The following is a 19,063-nucleotide window of genomic DNA, read 5'->3' on the forward strand; positions in this document are numbered from 1 at the left end:
CCTCAGCAGTCCCAGCAAATACGCTCCAACTCTGTATAGGTTCACAAAGTCAGGGAGGGGGTCACTTGTAAAACTTAAAAAAAGCATATATTTTTAACCCAAACTGACTTATGCAGGCATTTAGTAAACAGTGTGCTTGAGAGGGAGGAGGCAGGAGGAGAGAGATGGAGAGATAGAGAGAACTTACACACCCACATGCCTTCCTTCCTATTTGCTGGCACAGATACACGTCAGCTCACAAAGAGGCACAGTGCAGAATGAGGAAGAAAATTCCCTGCTGTCCCACCTGCTCGCCTGTCTTGGAACTTGGCACACATCTCTCTCATCTCTCCTTGGCCTGCACTCAGCAGCTTGCTAAGCACCCAGAAAGCTAAGTGGCTGAGGTGCCTGCAGGCTGCTCTTCCCTCAGCGCCCGCCTCTCTTCCCCTCTCTCCTGCTTCTCCTGGTCACTGGTCTGAACTCAACCATTCACCCCAACACCATGGCCCAGACCCACAACCCCCAGGAGGCATTGCTCTGGGCCTTGAGTGACCTTGATGAGAAAAGCTTCAAGCTCTTCAAGTTCCACTTACGGGACAGGAACCTGCTTGAGGGGAAGCTGCCGCTAGCACGAGGGGAGCTGGAAGGACTGAGCCCTGTGGACCTGGCTTCTCGGCTGATTTCCCTGTATGGAGCATGGGAGGCCGTGAAGGTGGTGCTCAGCGTCCTGAGGGTCATGAATCTGTTGGAACCCGCGGACTGGCTCAGCCCCATTTGTCTGAACGGTGAGTGCAGCAGGAAACAAGGGGAGCTCAGGGTGCCACCAGGACTCCCCCACCCCCATGACATTTCCAGAGACTCCCCCAGCCTGTAGTTTATGTTGTCTCTCACTCTTGCCCTCGGTCTGTGCCGAGGAGCTCCAGTGCCCAGGGTCCTGGTGGTCTCCAGCTGAAGGCTCTGATGTTGTTGGGGTAGGGCCTGAGCTGAGGGTGGGGTCTTAGAGAAAGACTAGTTATCTTGTGGCCATAATGCCCCATATCCTACCTCTAGTTGTAGTGCCAGAGAAGAGGAGGGTAGAGGAGATGGGCTTAGAGATTGAGCGTGGTGTTGGTGAAGGGGTTTCCACTAACCAGCAGAAATGGCATCGGGGTGCGGGGGGGGGTCAGATCTTTCCTTAGCTGCTGTCCCAGCAGGCAGCTCAGGCCGCTTCCCACAGAGGACAGCCTGCTCCTGCGTCCTGCTCTCTCAAGGATCTCGTAGATCGATGCTGCCCTAGAGAACAAGGTGGGCATGGAACCCAGAAGGTCTCCTATCCCTTCTTGTGGGTGCTGGGGGGGGCCTGTGCTCCCTCCATAAGCCCCTGTCACCCCGAGAACTCTTCTGACATACTGTCAGGGCTTCTGCTCAGGAGCTGGTTTATCTTGAGCACCAGGCTTGATCATTGCCAAGAACAGGCTTCTATCACTTACTTCACCGTCCTCCAGCTTCCCTTTCCTTTCTCCACCCTGTCCTCACCATTTCAAATGGGGATGTTTCATAGAAACACTCCGACGTTCACACACACAGAGACTTTTGCGCACATACATATTCTTACAAATGCCCACTTGGCTGATGCACACCGACACGCCTTCCTCACACAAAAATACACAAGCTTGCATAAATGTGCTCTCATGAGCCTGTGTGGATACAAACACTCACTCATCCCCCACCGATATGCACACACACAAAACACACACTTGCATACTCATACGAATGTGCAAATGCACACCATGCATGTGTTTGTGTGCAGGTACACACACATCCAGGGGTCCCTCCCCTTGAAGCTTGAAGTATAAACTTCAGGAAGATACAAGTTAGAGAGCATGCAAGATGAAACTAGAGAGCAGAGTCCAGAGTTTGAAGGGCCCTCTTTATCTTTCTTTATTCCCGTCTGACCTGCTGACACCCCATGTGTCTGGCTCAGATTACAGAGAAAAATACCGAGAGCATGTGCGCTGCCTAGAGGAGAGGCAAGAGGGAGGAATCTGCGGCAGCTACAATCAACTGCTCCTTGTGGCCAAGTCTAGCCCAGGGAGCCCAGAATCGTCTGCCTGCCCCCTCCCGGAGCAGGAGTTGGACTCTGTCTCAGTAGAGACTCTGTTTGATCCAGGAGAAAAGCCCTACCAAGCCCCACCCACAGTGGTGTTACAGGGGTCCGCCGGCACTGGAAAGACAACACTGGCCAGAAAAATGGTGCTGGACTGGGCCACTGGCACCCTGTACCCAGGCCGGTTTGATTATGTCTTTTATGTCAGCTGCAGAGAAGTGGTCCTGTTGCAGGAGGGCAAACCGGACCAGCTCCTCTTCTGGTGTTGTGGGGACGACCAGGCGCCCGTCAAAGAGATGCTGAGGGAGGAGGAGCGGCTGCTGTTCATCCTGGATGGCTTTGATGAACTGCAGAGGCCCTTTGCAAAGGGCTTGAAGAGGCTGAGTCCGAACCCCATGGAGAACGTGCTGCACCGTCTAATTAGGAGAGAGGTGTTTCCCAGGTGTTCACTCCTTATCACCACCCGGCCCGTGGCTTTGGGGAATCTGGAGCCCTTGCTGAAGCAATCGCATCATATTCACATCCTAGGCTTCTCTGAGGATGAGAGGAGGAGGTATTTCAGCTCGTATTTCACTGATGAGGAGCAAGCCAGAAATGCCTTTGACATTGTACAAGGAAATGACGTTCTATACAAATCATGTCAAATTCCAGGCATTTGCTGGGTGATCTGCTCCTGGCTCAAAGAACAGATGGAGAGGGGCAGAGAGATCTCCGAGACTCCCAGTAATGGCACGGACATCTTCATGGCCTATGTCTCCACCTTCCTGCCGCCCAGTGACAATGCAGGCTGCTTCGAGCTTACCGGGCACAGGGTCCTGAGCGGTCTGTGCTCCTTAGCAGCTGAGGGGATCCAGCACCAGAGGTTCATGTTTGAAGAAGCTGACCTCAGGAAGCATAATTTAGATGTGACCAGGCTTGATGCTTTCCTGAGCAGCATGTGTTACCAAGAGGGACGTGACATCAAGACATTCTATACCTTCCGCCACATTAGCTTCCAGGAGTTTTTTCATGCCATGTCTTACCTGGTGTTAGAGGACCAGAGTCAGCTGGGGAAAGAGTCCCGCAGAGAACTGAATAGGCTTCTGGATGAAGAGGGGAAGGCAGAGAATGAGGAGATGACCCTCAGTATGCAGTTTTTATTGGACATATTAAAAAAAGAAACCTCCTCAAACTTTGAGCTAAAGTTCTCCCTCAAAATTTCTCCCTTGGTAAAGCAGGAGTGGATGCATCTTAAAGAACAAATGAAATCTATAAAGCATAAAGGGGCCTGGGATTTGGAATTCTCCCTGAATCCATCTAAAATAAGGAATCTAGTAAAGGGTGTTCAGATAAGCGATGTATCGTTTAAGATGGGACAGTCGAATAAAAAGAAATCCCAAGATAGGAACTCATTTTCTGTCAAAACCATCTTGAGTAATGGACAGAAAGAGAAGCAGAAATGTCCCGTTGTGGGCAAAGATAATATAGCAAAGACACAGAAGGAGGCTTCTAATGGAAAAGGCAGAGATACGGAGAAATGAGAGATGCAGAGGGTAGGAGCAGTAGGATGGGAAGCAGATAAATGAGACGGTAGAGCTGAAGGGTCAGGAGGGTGGTGGGGGGAGGGGCAAGAGTGGGGGGAGAAGACAGTGTAAAAAGGAATAGAGATGAGAGATTGAATTAAGAGGTACTGGAAGGAGTGGAAGGGCAGGGGAGCAAATAGAAAAGAAAATTAGATAATACAGGATCAGAAAACTTGGAACACAGGCCATGGGGAAAGGCCATGTGGACTGAGTCCCTAGGAACAACCACATTTACCATCAATGGCTCAAATTCAGTTATTTAGCATCCCCTCTTCCTAGAGAAGCTGTTTACAACCTCCTCTCCTGTGGAATTTAATGTTAATTTCAGTGAGCAAACATGTGATAGGGCTCTTTTCTATAGAATAAACCTTCAAATACAATAAACTGTGGACTGTGCTCATTCTATAAGATTGGATGATATGAAGCATATCAATATCAACATTTAAAGGAAATATGTACTGTGTCATAATGGAATATCCCGTTGACTCTGCATTTGTGATCAATTGCTGCTTAAGTAAATAGTAGCTTCGCATCTTTCTAGAAACTTCTAGAATTTGTGTTGGAAATGAACCATATCTTGTCACAGACCTCTTGTCTTAGAAACTCTACTGTGACTTGACCTAGCTCTGTACTAATACCATGTTACTTGTCCCCAGTGATGCCATTACCGCCCCTTTCTTTTTGGAGAGACCAGTCAGTTCCCACAGATAACTCATAATCTCTTTTACTGCTCCAGCTCCCTCTGTATAGAAAAAAAGAAGAATTCAAAGGAATTCTAGATGTAGGTGGGGTCAATTCCTGACTCTTATATCATAACCTGAAGTTCATTTAGGAGTCCCATCCATTTCTGGGGTTCCTCAGAGAAATATCTTAGTTCCTGCCCCTCAGCCAACAGGTTAGAGGCCCTTGAGGACCTGGTGCAGGCACCGAAAACCTACCCCCGCCCCAGCTGTTGCTGCTGCCTTGGACCCTCAGCGCCCCATAGGAAGGTTACAGACACTCCTCATTTTGCTTTTCATACATTTTTATTCCTGTCATGGCTCCTCACAAGTTGATTCCATGTGTCCCAATTCCAGCAATCTGCTGGACATAGCCAGATGTCTGAATCCAAGGGAACTTATCTTTGGGTAGTCAACTTGGGGTATCATAACATGATTATTAACTCTTTTTTCACACATGAAGTTTGGTGCCTCCACATTTGATAATTATATGCATAGCATATTGAACACACAGATGGTGTTTGTATCCAGAATATGTGTAACAAACAGTATGTGTGTGCATGTACTTATTTAAAGAGTAATTTGTATTGCATTACTACAGAGGCTGGCTGGCATCCAGTGAGTGAGGTTGTATTGCCGCCCAAGAGCTTAGATGTTCACAGCAGACCAGCTCCTGATTGTCATGGAGAATTTGGGAACAATGGAACAGGTGCCCAGCCACACTGCTGGATTTTTGTGGGGCCAAGGAGGCCTAGTTTTTTTTTTTTTTTTAATTTTATGTTATTATGTTATGTTAGTCACCATACAATACGTCATTAGTTTTTGATGTAGTGATCCATGATTCATTGTTTTCGTATAACACCCAGTGCTCCATGCGATATGTACCCTCCTTAATACCCATTACTGGGCTAACACATCCCCCAAACCCCCTCCCCTCTAAAACCCTGAGTTTGTTTCTCAGAGTCCATAGTCTCTCATGGTTCATCTCCCTCTCTGGTTTCCCCTCCTTCGCTTTTCCCTTTCTTCTCCTAATGTCCTCCATACTATTCCTTATGTTCCACAAATAAGGAAACCATATGATAATTGACTTTCTCTGCTTGACTTATTTCACTTAGCATAATCTCCTCCAGTCCTATCCATGTTGATGTAAAAGTTGGGTAGTCATCCTTTCTGATGGCTGAGTCATATTCCATTGTATATATGGACCACATCTTCTTTATCCATTCGTCTATTGAAGGGCATCTCGGCTCTTTCCACAGTTTGGCTCTTGCGGACATTGCTGCTATGAACACGGGGTGGGGGCACATGGCCTTTCTTTTCACTACATCTGTGTCTTTGGGGTAAATGCCCAGCAGTGCAATTGCTGGGTCATAGGGTAGCTCTATTTTTAATTTTTTGAGGCACCTCCACACTGTTTTCCAAAGTGGCTGTACCAACTTGCATTCCCACCAACAGTGTAAGAGGGTTCCCCTTTCTCCACAACCTCTCCAACATTTGTTGCTTCTTGCCTTGTCAATCTTTGCCATTCTAACTGGTGTAAGGTGGTATCTCAATGTGGTTTAGATTTGAATTTCCCTGTTGGCTAATGATGATGAACATTTTTTCATATGTCTGTTAGCCATTTGTATGTCTTCTTTGGAGCAGTGTCTGTTCATGCCTTCTGCCCATTTTTTGACCTATTTGTTTTTTGGGTGTTGAGTTTGAGAAGTTCTTTATAGATCTTGGAAATCAGCACTTTGTTTGTAGTGTCATTTGCAAATATCTTCTTTCATCCTGTGGGTTGCCTCTTTGTTTTGTTGACTGTTTCCTTTGCTGTGCAGAGGCTTTTTGTCTTGGTGAAGTCCCAAAAGTTCATTTTCGCTTTCGTTTCACTAGCCTTTGGAGATCTATCTTGAAAGAAGTTGCTGTGGCCGATGTCAAAGAGGTTACTGCCTATGTTCTCCTCTAGGATTTTGATGGATTCCTGTCTCACATTGAGGTCTTTCATCCATTTTGAGTTTATCTTTGTGTAGGGTGTTAGAGAATGGTCGAGTTTCATTCTTCTGTATATAGCTGTCCAATTTTCCCAGCACCATTTATTGAAGAGACTGTCTTTTTTCCATTGCATATTTTTTCCTGCTTTGTCAAGGATTATTTGACCATAGAGTTGAGGGTCCATTTCTGGGCTCTGTAATCTGTTCCATTGGTCTATATGTCTGTTTTTGTGCCAGTACCATGCTGTCTTGGTGATCACTGCTTTGTAATATAGCTTGAAATCAGGCAACGTGATGCCCCAGCTTTGTTTTTCTTTTTCAACATTTCCTTGGTGATTCGGGATCTTTTCTCATTCCATACAAATTTTAGGATTGTTTGTTCCAGCACTTTGAAAAATGTCATTGGAATTTTGATCGGGATGGCATTGAAGGTATAGATTGCTCTGGGCAGCATAGACATTTTAACAATGTTTATTCTTCCGACCCATGAGCATGGAATGTTTTTCCATCTTTTTGTGTCTTCTTCAATTTGTTTCTTGAGTGTTCTGTAGTTCCGAGAGTATAGATCCTTTACCTCTTCGATTAGGTTTATTCCGAGGTATCTTATGGTTTTTGGTGCTATTGTAAATGGAATTGATTCTCTAATTTCTCTTTCTACAGTTACATTGTTGGTGTATAAGAAAGCAACAGATTTCTGTGTGTTGATTTTGTATCCTGCCACATTACTGAATTGCTGTATGAGTTCTAGTAATTTGGGGGTGGAGTCTTTTGGGTTTTCCACATAAAGTATCATGTCATTCACCGAGAGAGAGTTTGACTTCTTCTTTGCCAATTTGAATACCTTTTATTTCTTTTTGTTGTCTGATTGTTGTTGCTAGGACTTCTAGTACTATGTTGAACAATAGTGGCGAGAGTAGGCATCCTTGTCATGTTCCTAATCTTAAGGGACAGGCTCTCAGTTTTTCCCCATTGAGGATGATATTTGCTGTGGGTTTTTCATATATGGATTTTATGAAATGGAGGAATGTTCCCTCTATCCCTATACCCTGGAGAGTTTTAATCAGGAAAGGATGCTGTATTTTGTCAAATGCCTTTTCTGCATCAATTGAGAGGACCATATGGTTCTTCTCTCTCCTCTTATTAATGTGTTCTATCACACTGATTGGTTTGTGAATGTTGAACCATGCTAGCAGTCCCGGGGATACTGCAAAGGTGGTCCTAAGGGGGAAATACATAGCCACCAAGCCTCACTCAAAAAAATAGAAATATCCCGAATTCACCAACTAATTTTACACCTTAAAAAACTGGAGAAGAAGCAACAAATGATGCCTAAGCCACGCAATAGAAGAGAAATAATTAAGATTAGAGCAGAGATCAATGAAATAGAAACCAGAAATACAGTAGATCAGATCAACGAAACTAGAAGCTTGTTCTTTGAAAGAATTAATACGATCGATAAACCACTGGCCAGACTTATCCAAAAGAAAAGAGAAAGGACCCAAAATAATAAAATTATGAATGAAAGGGGAGAGATCATGACTAACACCAAGGAAATAGGAACAATTATTAGAAATTACTATCAACAACCATATACCAATAAATTGAGCAACCTGGAAGAAATGGATGCCTTCCTGGAAACCTATAAACTCCCAAGCCTGAAACAGGAAGAAATTGACAACCTGAATAGGCCAATAATCAGTAACGAGATTGAAGCAGTGATGAGAAACCTCCCAAAAAACAAGAGTCCAGGGCCTGATGGATTCCCTGGGGAATTCTACCAAATATTCAAAAAAGAAATAATACCTATTCTCCTGAAGCTGTTTCAAAAAATGGGAACAGAAGGAAAGCTTCCAGACTCATTCTATGAGGCCAGCATTACCTTGATCCCCAAACCAGGCAAAGACCCCATAAAAAAGGAGAATTTCAGGGCGCCTGGGTGGCTCAGTTGGTTAAGGGACTGCCTTCAGCTCAGGTCATGATCCTGGAGTCCTGGGATCAAGTCCTGCATCAGGCTCCCTGCTCAGCGGGGAGTCTGCTTCTCCCTTTGACCTCTCCCCCTCTCGTGCTCTCTCTTATTCTCTCTCTCAAATAAATTGATAAAATCTTTAAAAAAAGGAAAAAAGGAGAATTTTAGACCAATATCCCTGACGAACATGGATTCCAAAATTCTCACCAAAATCCTAGCTAATAGGATCCAACAATACATTAAAAGGATCATCCACCACGACCAAGGAGGCCTGTTTAAAAAAAAAAAAGTGGATCTAACAACCATTTGAGGTTTAGACATGTTATTTTGCTTAGGGTTCACATTCAGTTCAAACTAGCTGAAGCAAAAATTAAATGACCCACTGTATTTATTTTTTAAAGATAACTGATTTCTAGTTTCAGCTATGTCTGGCTCTTTTTAACAGTGACATCAAGGCTTTCACTCTCTCTCCCTTCTGTTGCTCTTTTTATAGTTGCCCTTTCTTCTTATTTCAGAGAGTGACTCTTAATGTATTAAAGAGGATGTCCATAAGGGGTGTCAACTTCAACCACCCTTACAGTCAACAACCTGAAAGGAACAGAATCGTCTTTACCTATAGGTCTAGCAGAGAAGTTGGGAGAAGCTTCTGACCTGACCCTGGGTATGTGTCAAGCTTTGAACAACTACTGTGGTCTGAAAGAAGAACTTCTCTGATTAGACAGGCCTAAGTCTGATGGCCCAGGTCACACCCCCAGGACTAAGTAAGAAAGGATCAACACCTCTTGAAATGCATGGAATGGGAGAGTGGCTCCCCAAAAGGAAAGGATCCTGAGCAGACAGAATAATATGTCACACAGACATTACACAAATACAAGTGTGTCTGATGGTCTGGGGCTCCCTGAGGGGGCTGGGTAAAAGGAAGAGGCCATGAGACCCCTGTGTGTAGACCCATTCTGAAAGAATGGGTCCAGCTGGGCTCCAGGGCTTGGTGGTCAAAGGGAGCAGTGACCCAGGGGCAGAGAGATGCTGGGTTTACCTGGTGCTGACTTAGCCTCCCTCTGGGGAGTGGGGGGTACAAACCATGGGAAAGAGAAGGCTGTGGTCAAGGGGAGGAGCTCTGTCCCTAGGGAACAGCCATGGGGACCCCCTCTGAAAGAGTGGGGTTTGAGAATGGCAGGTGAAGGAAGGCTGTGAGACAAAATACAAGATGTCCAGTTACATTTGAATTTCAGATAAACTATATTTTTTTTTGCATGGGACACACTTATACTAAAAGATTACTTGTTTATCTGAAATTCAAATGTAACTGAACATTCTATATTTTTATTTGCTCAATCTGGCAATCCTAAGTAGAGGAGGGTGGTGGGGGAGCAGGCAGCAGCCAAGAGCCACATGGAGGAACATATCAGCTGCTATAGCTCCAATTAGTCCTGACATTTTTCCCATCTCTCCTCCCCTTCTCTGGACTCTTAAAATGAAAGTGGCCTTTTGTATAACCTGCAAACTGGTGGGGCTCCTAAGCAGGTTAAAAATGTGAGTATTCTTGGAAATATGTGGAGAACATTTGCCAGGAAAAGACTGAATTTATGTTAGTAAATTTGTGGCAATTTTGAGATTGGATTGGTGTGCAGATCCATTTTTGTCATGGTTGTCACTGACTATGATTTCTCTCAGACAAGTTAGAGTTTCCTCTTCCCTTTTCAGAACATTGGCAAAAATGTAACTCCCTTCTCACCCAAACAAAACAAAACAAAACGAAATGAAACAACCAACCCCCAAAAACCCCACAAAAAAACCCCCACAAAAAACCCCCACACAAAACAAAACAAAATATGCTTCTCAGGAAGATGATAATCTCTATGTTTCACAACATTCATATTGTGCTCTTAGCAATGCTCTTTACAGTCAGACTCAGCCTGAGTGGAAGGATGGTCAATTTCAAGAAGGTGCCTTCGTTAGTAGGATGTGTAACTATTCACCCTTTGACTTCTTTTATAATCTTTCCCCCTCACTCCTGGACTTGAGAACCAGACCCAAAAGTGTGTAAAGTCCTTGAAGTGATTCATTTACAGACTTCCCTTGTCCTGTTTCTCTTTATTCTCCGTCCTTCCTTCACCAAGACTTGAAATCCTGTCTTCTTCACCCACTACATCCATGTCTTTCAGGACAATCAATGTACCTTCTGCAATATTTATTGTTTTACTCACCCATTCCATCCTATTTATACTTCCTTCCAGTCTGTCTTGCAAAAACAAAACTAATGAAATTTGTTTGATTTCTTTATATTCATGCAATAATTAAAAGTAGACAATGTGCCTTTTCATATATATATAGGGGCATTCGAGTGTTGACTCATCATTACTCATTAGTCTCCTTCCTTTGCCAACAATACCTTTATTTCCCCCAGGGAATTTTTACATTAAATTTTTTCAGGTATGCACAGTTGGTGTAGATGCTATCCTCAGTTATGGAGTAGATACCATAAAGTGCATATTTGGCAGCATTTTCCATCCTTATCAGTCACATTGTCTGGTTCATGGTTTCTCATGTACTTCTACCACAGAAAATGATATGGGAGGTGTCCTTGAATAGATTTTTGTGAGTAAACACCTTTTCCCCATGGAATAACTGGTATGTTTCCCGCTGGACACAGATTAGAGAGGATGTATCTCTAAGTGTTGGCAGCCTTATTGTCTCTAGGAGGGGAGAGCTTTCTTGAGAATGGAACCTACTCTAGGAAAGCAGAGATGAAAAACAGGAAAGGGAACCCAGATCCTGTTCGCCTCATCTGAGTTTAGGATACAGCCAAGCCTGCAGATTCATTCATCCCTACAATCTGCTGGGACTGAGCCAATGGTCTCATTGATTGTTCAAGTCAATATAAGCTAAACTATGAGTCCCTTGGTTCTTACACATACCTTGTGAGATTAATAATATTATTTTAGCAGAAAAGTAACAGAGCCAGAGAAGTTACGTTTGCTCAGTCATACACTAGTCTAGATGTTTTCTCTTCAAGTTAACAAGCACCAACTATAAAATCACCCGAATGACTAATGCCCCTCCACCACCACCAAATTTTCAGTGTTTCCATATTTCTACTGGAAAATATTTAAAAATTTGGTAATACATCTAGGCTTTCCCAAAGTAACTTCAACCTGCTTGTCTTAACATGTTTCCTATCACTGCAGAAACTGTCTATCCCATGCAATCAATCTAGATAAACCTTCTTTTGCTCATGCCCCCAACCCTTCCTCTTCTTCCTCTGTTTACTAACATTCACTCAGTCTCTGTTTTCATTCCTTAATGGGGGCAGGGGGAGTTGTCATGGTGGAATTGAGTCTCTTGAGTGAAGAGATATTTATCCCTATAGAAACCTGAAAGAGTGTTGTTTCAAGTTTGTGCAGTTGAGTTTTCTTATGTCCATAGGATTTTGAGTGTAATTTCTCCAGAGAAAAATTCTCCAAGGGCAAACATTCAATGCCATATAATGGTATAAAATCAGCACATTGAATCACTGAGTTGTATTTATGGGAGAGGTTTTTTTTTTTTTTTAACTAAAGAGGTGAAACAGCTGATTAAATGGGATGAAAGTCGGAGGTAGGGAACTGACGGTAAGGACCTGAAGATTCTGCTTATGTACCCGTTAGCAGGTTTTCCATTTATAGTTCTTCTCACTGATAACTGAAGATGCTTATCAGTGCTCAGGTGCGAATGTCAAGTACTCTGCCTTTTACAGTCACATAAAACTTTGGACAATAATTAGAGCTTTAAGTAGTTTGCTTGGACTAATCAGCAATTCATAGAGCTTTGTAGCTGGGGTGGGAGGTGGTCAGAAATAAGGCCAATCATGCACAAAGATGAAATGCAGAGGAAGAAAAGATTTGTCCAAGGTCATACAGAAAGTTAACAGTAGAGCTGGAAGGACATGTCATTGAATCAGTCAGGTCAGCATTAGGGTAACTCATTCAAAAGGGAAAAGATGGAGCACTCAGGTTCAGTTTTTCTTTTCTTTTCTTTTTCTTCTTTCTTTCTTTCTTTCTTTCTTTCTTTCTTTCTTTCTTCTTTCTTTCTTTTTTCTTTCTTTCTTCTTTCTTTCTTTCTTTCTTTCTTTCTTTCTTTCTTTCTTTCTTTCTTTCTTTCTTTCTTTCTTTCTTTCATGATTTTATTTATTTATTTGAGAGAGAGAGAGAGTAAGAGAGCGCAAGTGTAGTGAGGGACAGGGGGAGAAGCAGGCTCCCGGCTGAGCAGGGAGCCTGATGCAGGGCTCCATCCCAGGACTCTGGGATCATGACCTGCACTGAAGGCAGATGCTTAACCAACTGAGCCACCCAGGCACCTCCATCTTTCTTTCTTTCTTTTCTTTTCTTTTTTTTTATCATTCATGAAGGCAATGATTTAGATTTGTTCCAAAACTTATCAGCCCCCTGAAGTTCATCTATTTTTGATAAGATGCTCTAAAGTTTCATATTTTTAAAACTTATTGGTTTTGTATATTTGAAACTTAATACATATTTTTATATACTACAAATGGTACTTAATTTTTTTTTTCAGCAGAGCCCACCTTACTCATTTTAGGAGATATTTTTGATATCCAAAATGCAATTATTAAAGTTAATACAGACATTTACTTTATCACCATGGTTAAACTCTGTAAATCAACTTGCCTTTTACTATCTGTCAATGTCCTAATAATCTGAGCTCAAGACAACAATACATATCCTTAGCTTGCTTGTCCTTTTGTCTGTCTGACTTCTTCATGTCCCACAGGAAATTCTGCCCGTTTTCAAAACACCGTCCAAAGGCCAGGAGACACCCATTCTAGTACTAAGATGTCATCAAGCACCTTTGATTTGAACAAGCCAGCTTGCCTCCTTCTGCCTTCCTCCTTCTACTTCCTGGCCCTTCCACCCATGACATCCTGTGATTATGGTTGTTTACTTCCCCTCTCCATTCAGAAGTAATTTTTCCCTTTTAAAATTTCTAAAGCATTTTTTCCCATCTAGTTTCCCTTAAATGCCAACCTGAGAAGTGGGCATTTTATTTTACCAATAAGAGGAGACCCTGAAAGTTCTGGGAGGGAGGATGATATTATTTTGGCAGAGGTATGAAGGATACATTGGAAGAGAAGTTACAAAACACAGAGAAGCCAGTTATGAGACCACTGAATGATGAGGGTGGGGCGGGGAGGAAAAGGAGGAAGAAAAGAGGCCATGACTCCAGATTTTAAAGACCCGTGGGCCTGACAGTGACTAGGATGCTGGGGCCAGAGGAGAGTTGGTCTGGGTGACTGGGGAGGAGAAGGGGGAGAAGTGAGGTGCTCTGCCTAGAGAGGGGCTCAGAAGAGCAGCTAGACTGGGAGGAAGATGGTCAGCTGTGCTTGGAACTGGCAGGCCCCAAGGACTCATACAGCATGTGTGCCTCCTATGTGCCCACCCCCCACTTTTCTACCTTCCCTTCAGCCTCACCCTCATCTGAATGGAGGGGAAGCCTGCAGTTTTCTATGAACAAATCAGAGAAACACCCATGTCAGGTCCAGAAGGAATGCCCTGCTCCCAACCACACAGGGGAACCTGAGTACAGGAGGAGTCAGAAACGCATCTTGGAGGTAGTAGCAGAGTCAGGATTGTGGCCCAACACTCTAATCCAGTGGTATTTCCAACCCTATAGGGGCTGCAAACATCTACAAAGCCATGGATTAATTCTGGGGCTCTCTATTCCCTTGATTTATTTTTCCTTCAGACACTGGATTCCTTAAGGTCAGAGCCCAGGCTTCCAAATTTTAATATTTATTCTTCCATCTATTCAACAAATATTGGTTTAGCATCTGTTATATCAGTTATTTGTTCCAGGCACAAAGAACAGAACCAAGTTCCTGTCCTCCTGGAGCTTACATTCCGGAAGGGGGAATTAGATAATAAGCATAAAACCCAAATAAATATGTGTGATTTCAGTTGGTGACAAGTGTTATGACAAACTATAAACCAGGGAGATGGGAGTCACGGGGTGCTGGAGTAGGGGGTAGGGGTTGCCCTTTTATGCTGTGCTGTCAAACTTATGTCACAAATGTATCTTTGAGGGTACACAGGCTCCACATGGTAGGTGCACAATCAGTGCTTATTGAATTATTACTAGTTAAATGAACTTGCTAATAATGTGTGTGGGCGGGGGGAGAGGGAGAGAGAGAGAGAGTTTAAATCACAGGACCAGAATAGCTATAAATGGAATTTTGTATAGCCCAAAATCCATTTTATGGTCACAAGGATGGGCGATGGAGAACTGACCTCTAAAGTTTTCCATTCAGGAAAATTTCAGTATAATTAGTCAGACCCACTCTAACCAAAAGTCCATATGCTTGGAACAATTTACTTACGTTCATCTGAGATGAATGCATTTACATTTCAACCCCTTTTGAGTGTTTCTCTATTTGTTTGGGTATATTATTCATGTATTTCATTTTAAACAAAGAAATATAAATGCATTTTGAACTTTGGCATTTATAATACATATTCATCAAAATTTGTTTTAATTTTGAATTCATAGTTATAGATTTTTGTCTTTTTTGCTGTTTGTTTATTTCAAAATCTTTATTGGAAAACTCACATATGAAATACAATTAAAAAGAACAGAGATGCATACATCAATGTGATGGACAATGGATTCTATGTTTTAAAAATAGGATTTATTTTCAACCTAGCAAAAAAGTTCCCAGAGAACACCTGCTATTTTCATACCTCAAATGCAGGATTTCTGAGCCCAAATTCCTCATTTCATTTGTATTTGAAAGATTCACTCTTACAATATATTGGCAATTCTCAAGATTTGCTAACTTGAAGATTTGTCAAAATGAACTCACTATGACATCTTCTGCCGAGAATTTCTGACTTGAACTCTCAGCTACTGGTCTGTGACTTCATAATTTGTATACAATGTCCCTAAAAACAAAATACTCTCCACCACGAAATGAAAAGGCAAAATCAAAGCTCTGTGGTTGAATTCATCCTCTTGGGCTTTTCTAACTTTCCGAAACTCCAAGAGCAGCTCTTTGGGGTTTTCTTGGTTGTCTACCTGGTGACTCTGTTGGGAAATGCCATCATTATAGTCAGCATCTCCTTGGAACAGAGCCTCCACGTTCCCATGTACCTCTTCCTCCAGAACTTGTCTGTGGTGGACGTGAGTTTCAGTGCAGTCATTATGCCTGAAATGCTGGTGGTCCTCTCCACTGAGAAAATGTCAATTACTTTTGCAGGCTGTTTTGCACAGATGTATTTCATCCTTTTTTTTGGTGGCACTGAATGTTTTCTCCTGGGGGCGATGGCTTATGACCGCTTTGCTGCAATCTGTCATCCTCTGAGCTACCCAATGATTATGAACAAGAGGGTTTTCATGAAATTACTTATAATGTCATGGACCTTAGGTTTCATGTTAGGTACTGTGCAGACCACATGGGTTTTCAGTTTTCCCTTCTGTGGCCCCAACGAAATCAATCATATCTCCTGTGAAACCCCAGCAGTGCTAGAACTCGCATGTGCAGATAGCTTTCTGTTTGAAATCTACGCATTCACTGGCACCATTTTGATTGTCATGGTTCCTTTTGTGTTGATTCTCTTGTCTTACATTCGGATTCTCTTTGCCATCCTGAAGATGCCATCAGCCACTGGGAGGCAAAAGGTCTTTTCCACCTGTGCCTCCTATCTCACGTCTGTGACCCTCTTCTATGGCACGGCCAGTATGACCTATTTACAACCCAAATCTGGCTACTCTCCAGACACCAAGAAGCTGATGTCATTGTCTTACTCACTTCTTACACCTTTGCTGAATCCACTGATCTACAGCTTGAGAAACAGTGAGATGAAAAAAGCTTTGATGAAATAGTGGCGAAGAATAGTGGATTCACACCCATTCTGATTGTGCTGAGAAGCCATGCGATATTTGGTCACTGTTTGACTGAACTCTAAATAAATTTTATAAGTGTCCAAACATTTTATATTTCTCTGTATGAACATGTTTAATTTGCTATTTTCCCACTTTCAATAGTAGGGATCCCTATTTTCGGTAGCGTACTGTTGTCATTCATTTTTTATAGAACATAGAATTCAAGAGTTGATCCATTCCTGTAGTATGACATCCAGGGCATTAGTGGATTGTATCATTAAAACGAAGTGTCAATAAACATCTTGGGCCCTACATTCATATGTACTGATGTTTTACTTCTGATACATTCTTCAAAGTGATTCTGATGGGACAAAAACTATGTGTCACATTAACATGACAGTAACATTCTTTCTAAACCTGTGACCTGTTATTGGCCAGACACAAGGGCTCCATGTGGAATGTAAAAATGTAGACTCTCAAGTCCCACCCAAGACTTAATGAACTCTAATCTGCATATTAAAAGGATCACAAAGTGACCTGGATATACTTTAAAGTTGGAGAAGCATTCGTGTACAGCACGGCTTATATCTTTATAATAAAGATGAGTTTGTTGTTCCTTTACTACTCCTCTGCCATCAGATCATCGGAGCTTATATTGCCCCATAGTGTCCTCCAGACAGACAGTTTCCCAAAACTGTGGTGTATTTGTGTGATCCTCTGATCATCCACACCTACTTGCTTTTCCCTTGTGTCGGAGCAGGTTCAGGAAGGCCTTTGAAAACCGTAAGTTCTAGAGAACTCTTCTAGCTTTGTCCAAACTACCCCTGTGGAATCCCCTCTGATTCTTCATGCATCATGTATTGACCCTCACTGCTTTTTGGCAACCCTTTCACATATTGCAGTTTAGGTTAAGATATGTACCGGTGTTTTGAATATGAAAATTAGGTTTATGTTCTCATTGGTATTGTCATTTGGGGAAAATTTCTAGGATGCTAATACCATCTCTACCCCAACCTTTATGCTGCTGCATTTCATTTTGTATTTTTAAATAAAAACCTTGCTTTTAATTTTTTACAAAAGTAATGACTTTTTAAAATTCAAAAAGTACACAGTTATATAAAATAATGCAAAAGCCTCTCAAAAACTCCGACTCTCATTCCTGATTCCATTGTTAGAGCTAATCACTCTAAATTGTTTATGTCCAGGCTCTTGATTTTTCCTATGTATGTCCAAGGACTGGGTATGTGTACATATATTTCTTTTTATCAGAATAGGAGGAGAAGAGTTTATAGTCTATTTTCCAACTTTTCCATTTCATGTAATATGTCAAGGATATCATTTTGTGTCTGTATATAGATTGCTTTGTTCTTTTTAATAAGTATATCACATTCTAAATGAGTAAACATAGTATTGTGACCAATTTCCTCAAATGAATATTTTACTTCCAACTTTTCACTATTATGCAACTGTTGTAATGAACATCCTTCTACACATCCTGTTGTGCATTTACTATGTATCCAGTTTTAGGAAATAGAATTGCCAGATCAAAGAATGTCATGCTAGATTACTAATGTGGTAATATCTTAGATTTTTCTGCCGTAGTGTTTAACCAACCACATCCTCCAACAGAGTATGAGTGTCCCTTTGCAAGTTCTTGCCAATTCTAGGTATTCTGTCCCACAATGCTTTGTTCATCTGACTTGCATGTTTAATTACTAGTAAGACACAAACATTATTCAAAAACAAAATCAGATACCAACCACTCTGATAATCACACTTGGAGCTTGTCATCTTTCAGAGCTACTCTATGCAAACTTTAATTCACATATTTCATTACGGACTTTTTCTCAGAATAGACTTTATGAAGCTCTTTTAAGATATATTCACAAGTCCTTGATTCTTAGATGTGTTGTTAAATTTTCATTTTCAAATATATTTGGAAACAAAAGCAAAAGTAAACCATGCGGACTACACCAAAAGAAATAGCTTCTGCACAATGAAGGAAACAATCAACAAAACTAGATGGCAACCTACTGAATGGGAGGATATTTGCAAATGACAAATCCAGTAAAGGGGTTAGTATTGGGGGCGCCTGGGTGGCTCAGTTGGTTAAGCGACTGCCTTCGGCTCAGGTCATGATCCTGGAGTCCCGGGATTGAGTCCCACATCGGACTCCCTGCTCAGCAGGGAGTCTGCTTCTCCCTCTAACCCTCTTCCCTCTCATGCTCTCTATCTCTCATTCTCTCTCTCTCAAATAAATAAATAAAATCTTTTTAAAAAAAAGGGGGGGTTAGTATTCAAGATATTTAAAGAACTTATACAACTCAACCCCCCCAAAAAAAATCCAATGAAAAATGGGCAGAAGACACAAATGGACATTTTTCCAAAGAAGATGTACAGATGGCCAACAGAGACATGAAAAGATGCTCAACATCACTCATCATCAGGGAAATACAACTCAAAACTATAATAAGCTATCACCTCACTCCAGTCATAAAGGCTAAAATTAACAACAAGAAAAAACAGGTGTTGGCGAGGATATGGAGAAAGGGGAACGTTCTTGTATTGTTTGTAGGAATGTCACCTGGTGCAGACACAGTGAGGAGGTTCCTCAAAAAGTTAAAAATAGAGGTGCCTGTCTGGCTCAGTTGTTAAGCGTCTGCCTTTGGCTCAGGTCATGGTCCCAGGGTCCTGGGATCGAGCCCCACATAGGGCTCCCTGCTCCACGGGAAGCCTGCTTCTCCCTCTCCCTCTCCCCCTGCTTGTGTTTCCTCTCTCACTGTGTGTCTCTCTGTCAAATAAATGAATAAATAAAATATTTAAAAAAGAGTTAAAAATAAAACTACCCACTGATCCAGTAACTGCACTACAGGATATTTACCCCCAAGATACAAAACACTAATTCA

The 19,063-nt window shown here is 42.2% G+C and overlaps 2 protein-coding genes across 2 annotated transcripts; both read left to right on the plus strand.

Moving 5' to 3' along the window:
* The first annotated feature begins 248 nt into the window (after window positions 1-248).
* NLRP10 (NLR family pyrin domain containing 10) lies at window positions 249-3,644 on the plus strand. The gene is made up of 2 exons (XM_028116836.2): window positions 249-764; window positions 1,943-3,644. The coding sequence occupies exons 1-2, from the start codon at window positions 482-484 to the stop codon at window positions 3,583-3,585; spliced, it is 1,926 nt and encodes a 641-aa protein (XP_027972637.2). The 5' UTR covers window positions 249-481; the 3' UTR covers window positions 3,586-3,644.
* An 11,539-nt stretch (window positions 3,645-15,183) lies between these two features.
* LOC114219238 (olfactory receptor 10A6-like) lies at window positions 15,184-16,190 on the plus strand. The gene is given in 1 exon segment (XM_028116734.2): window positions 15,184-16,190. A coding segment is annotated over 1 exon segment (945 nt). The 5' UTR covers window positions 15,184-15,245.
* Window positions 16,191-19,063: the final 2,873 nt, after the last annotated feature.

This window comes from Eumetopias jubatus, unplaced genomic scaffold (assembly GCF_037043125.1).
Source record: "Eumetopias jubatus isolate StellerSeaLion01/CBP00866 unplaced genomic scaffold, mEumJub1_p1.0 scaffold_13, whole genome shotgun sequence".
NCBI lineage: Eukaryota > Metazoa > Chordata > Mammalia > Carnivora > Otariidae > Eumetopias > Eumetopias jubatus.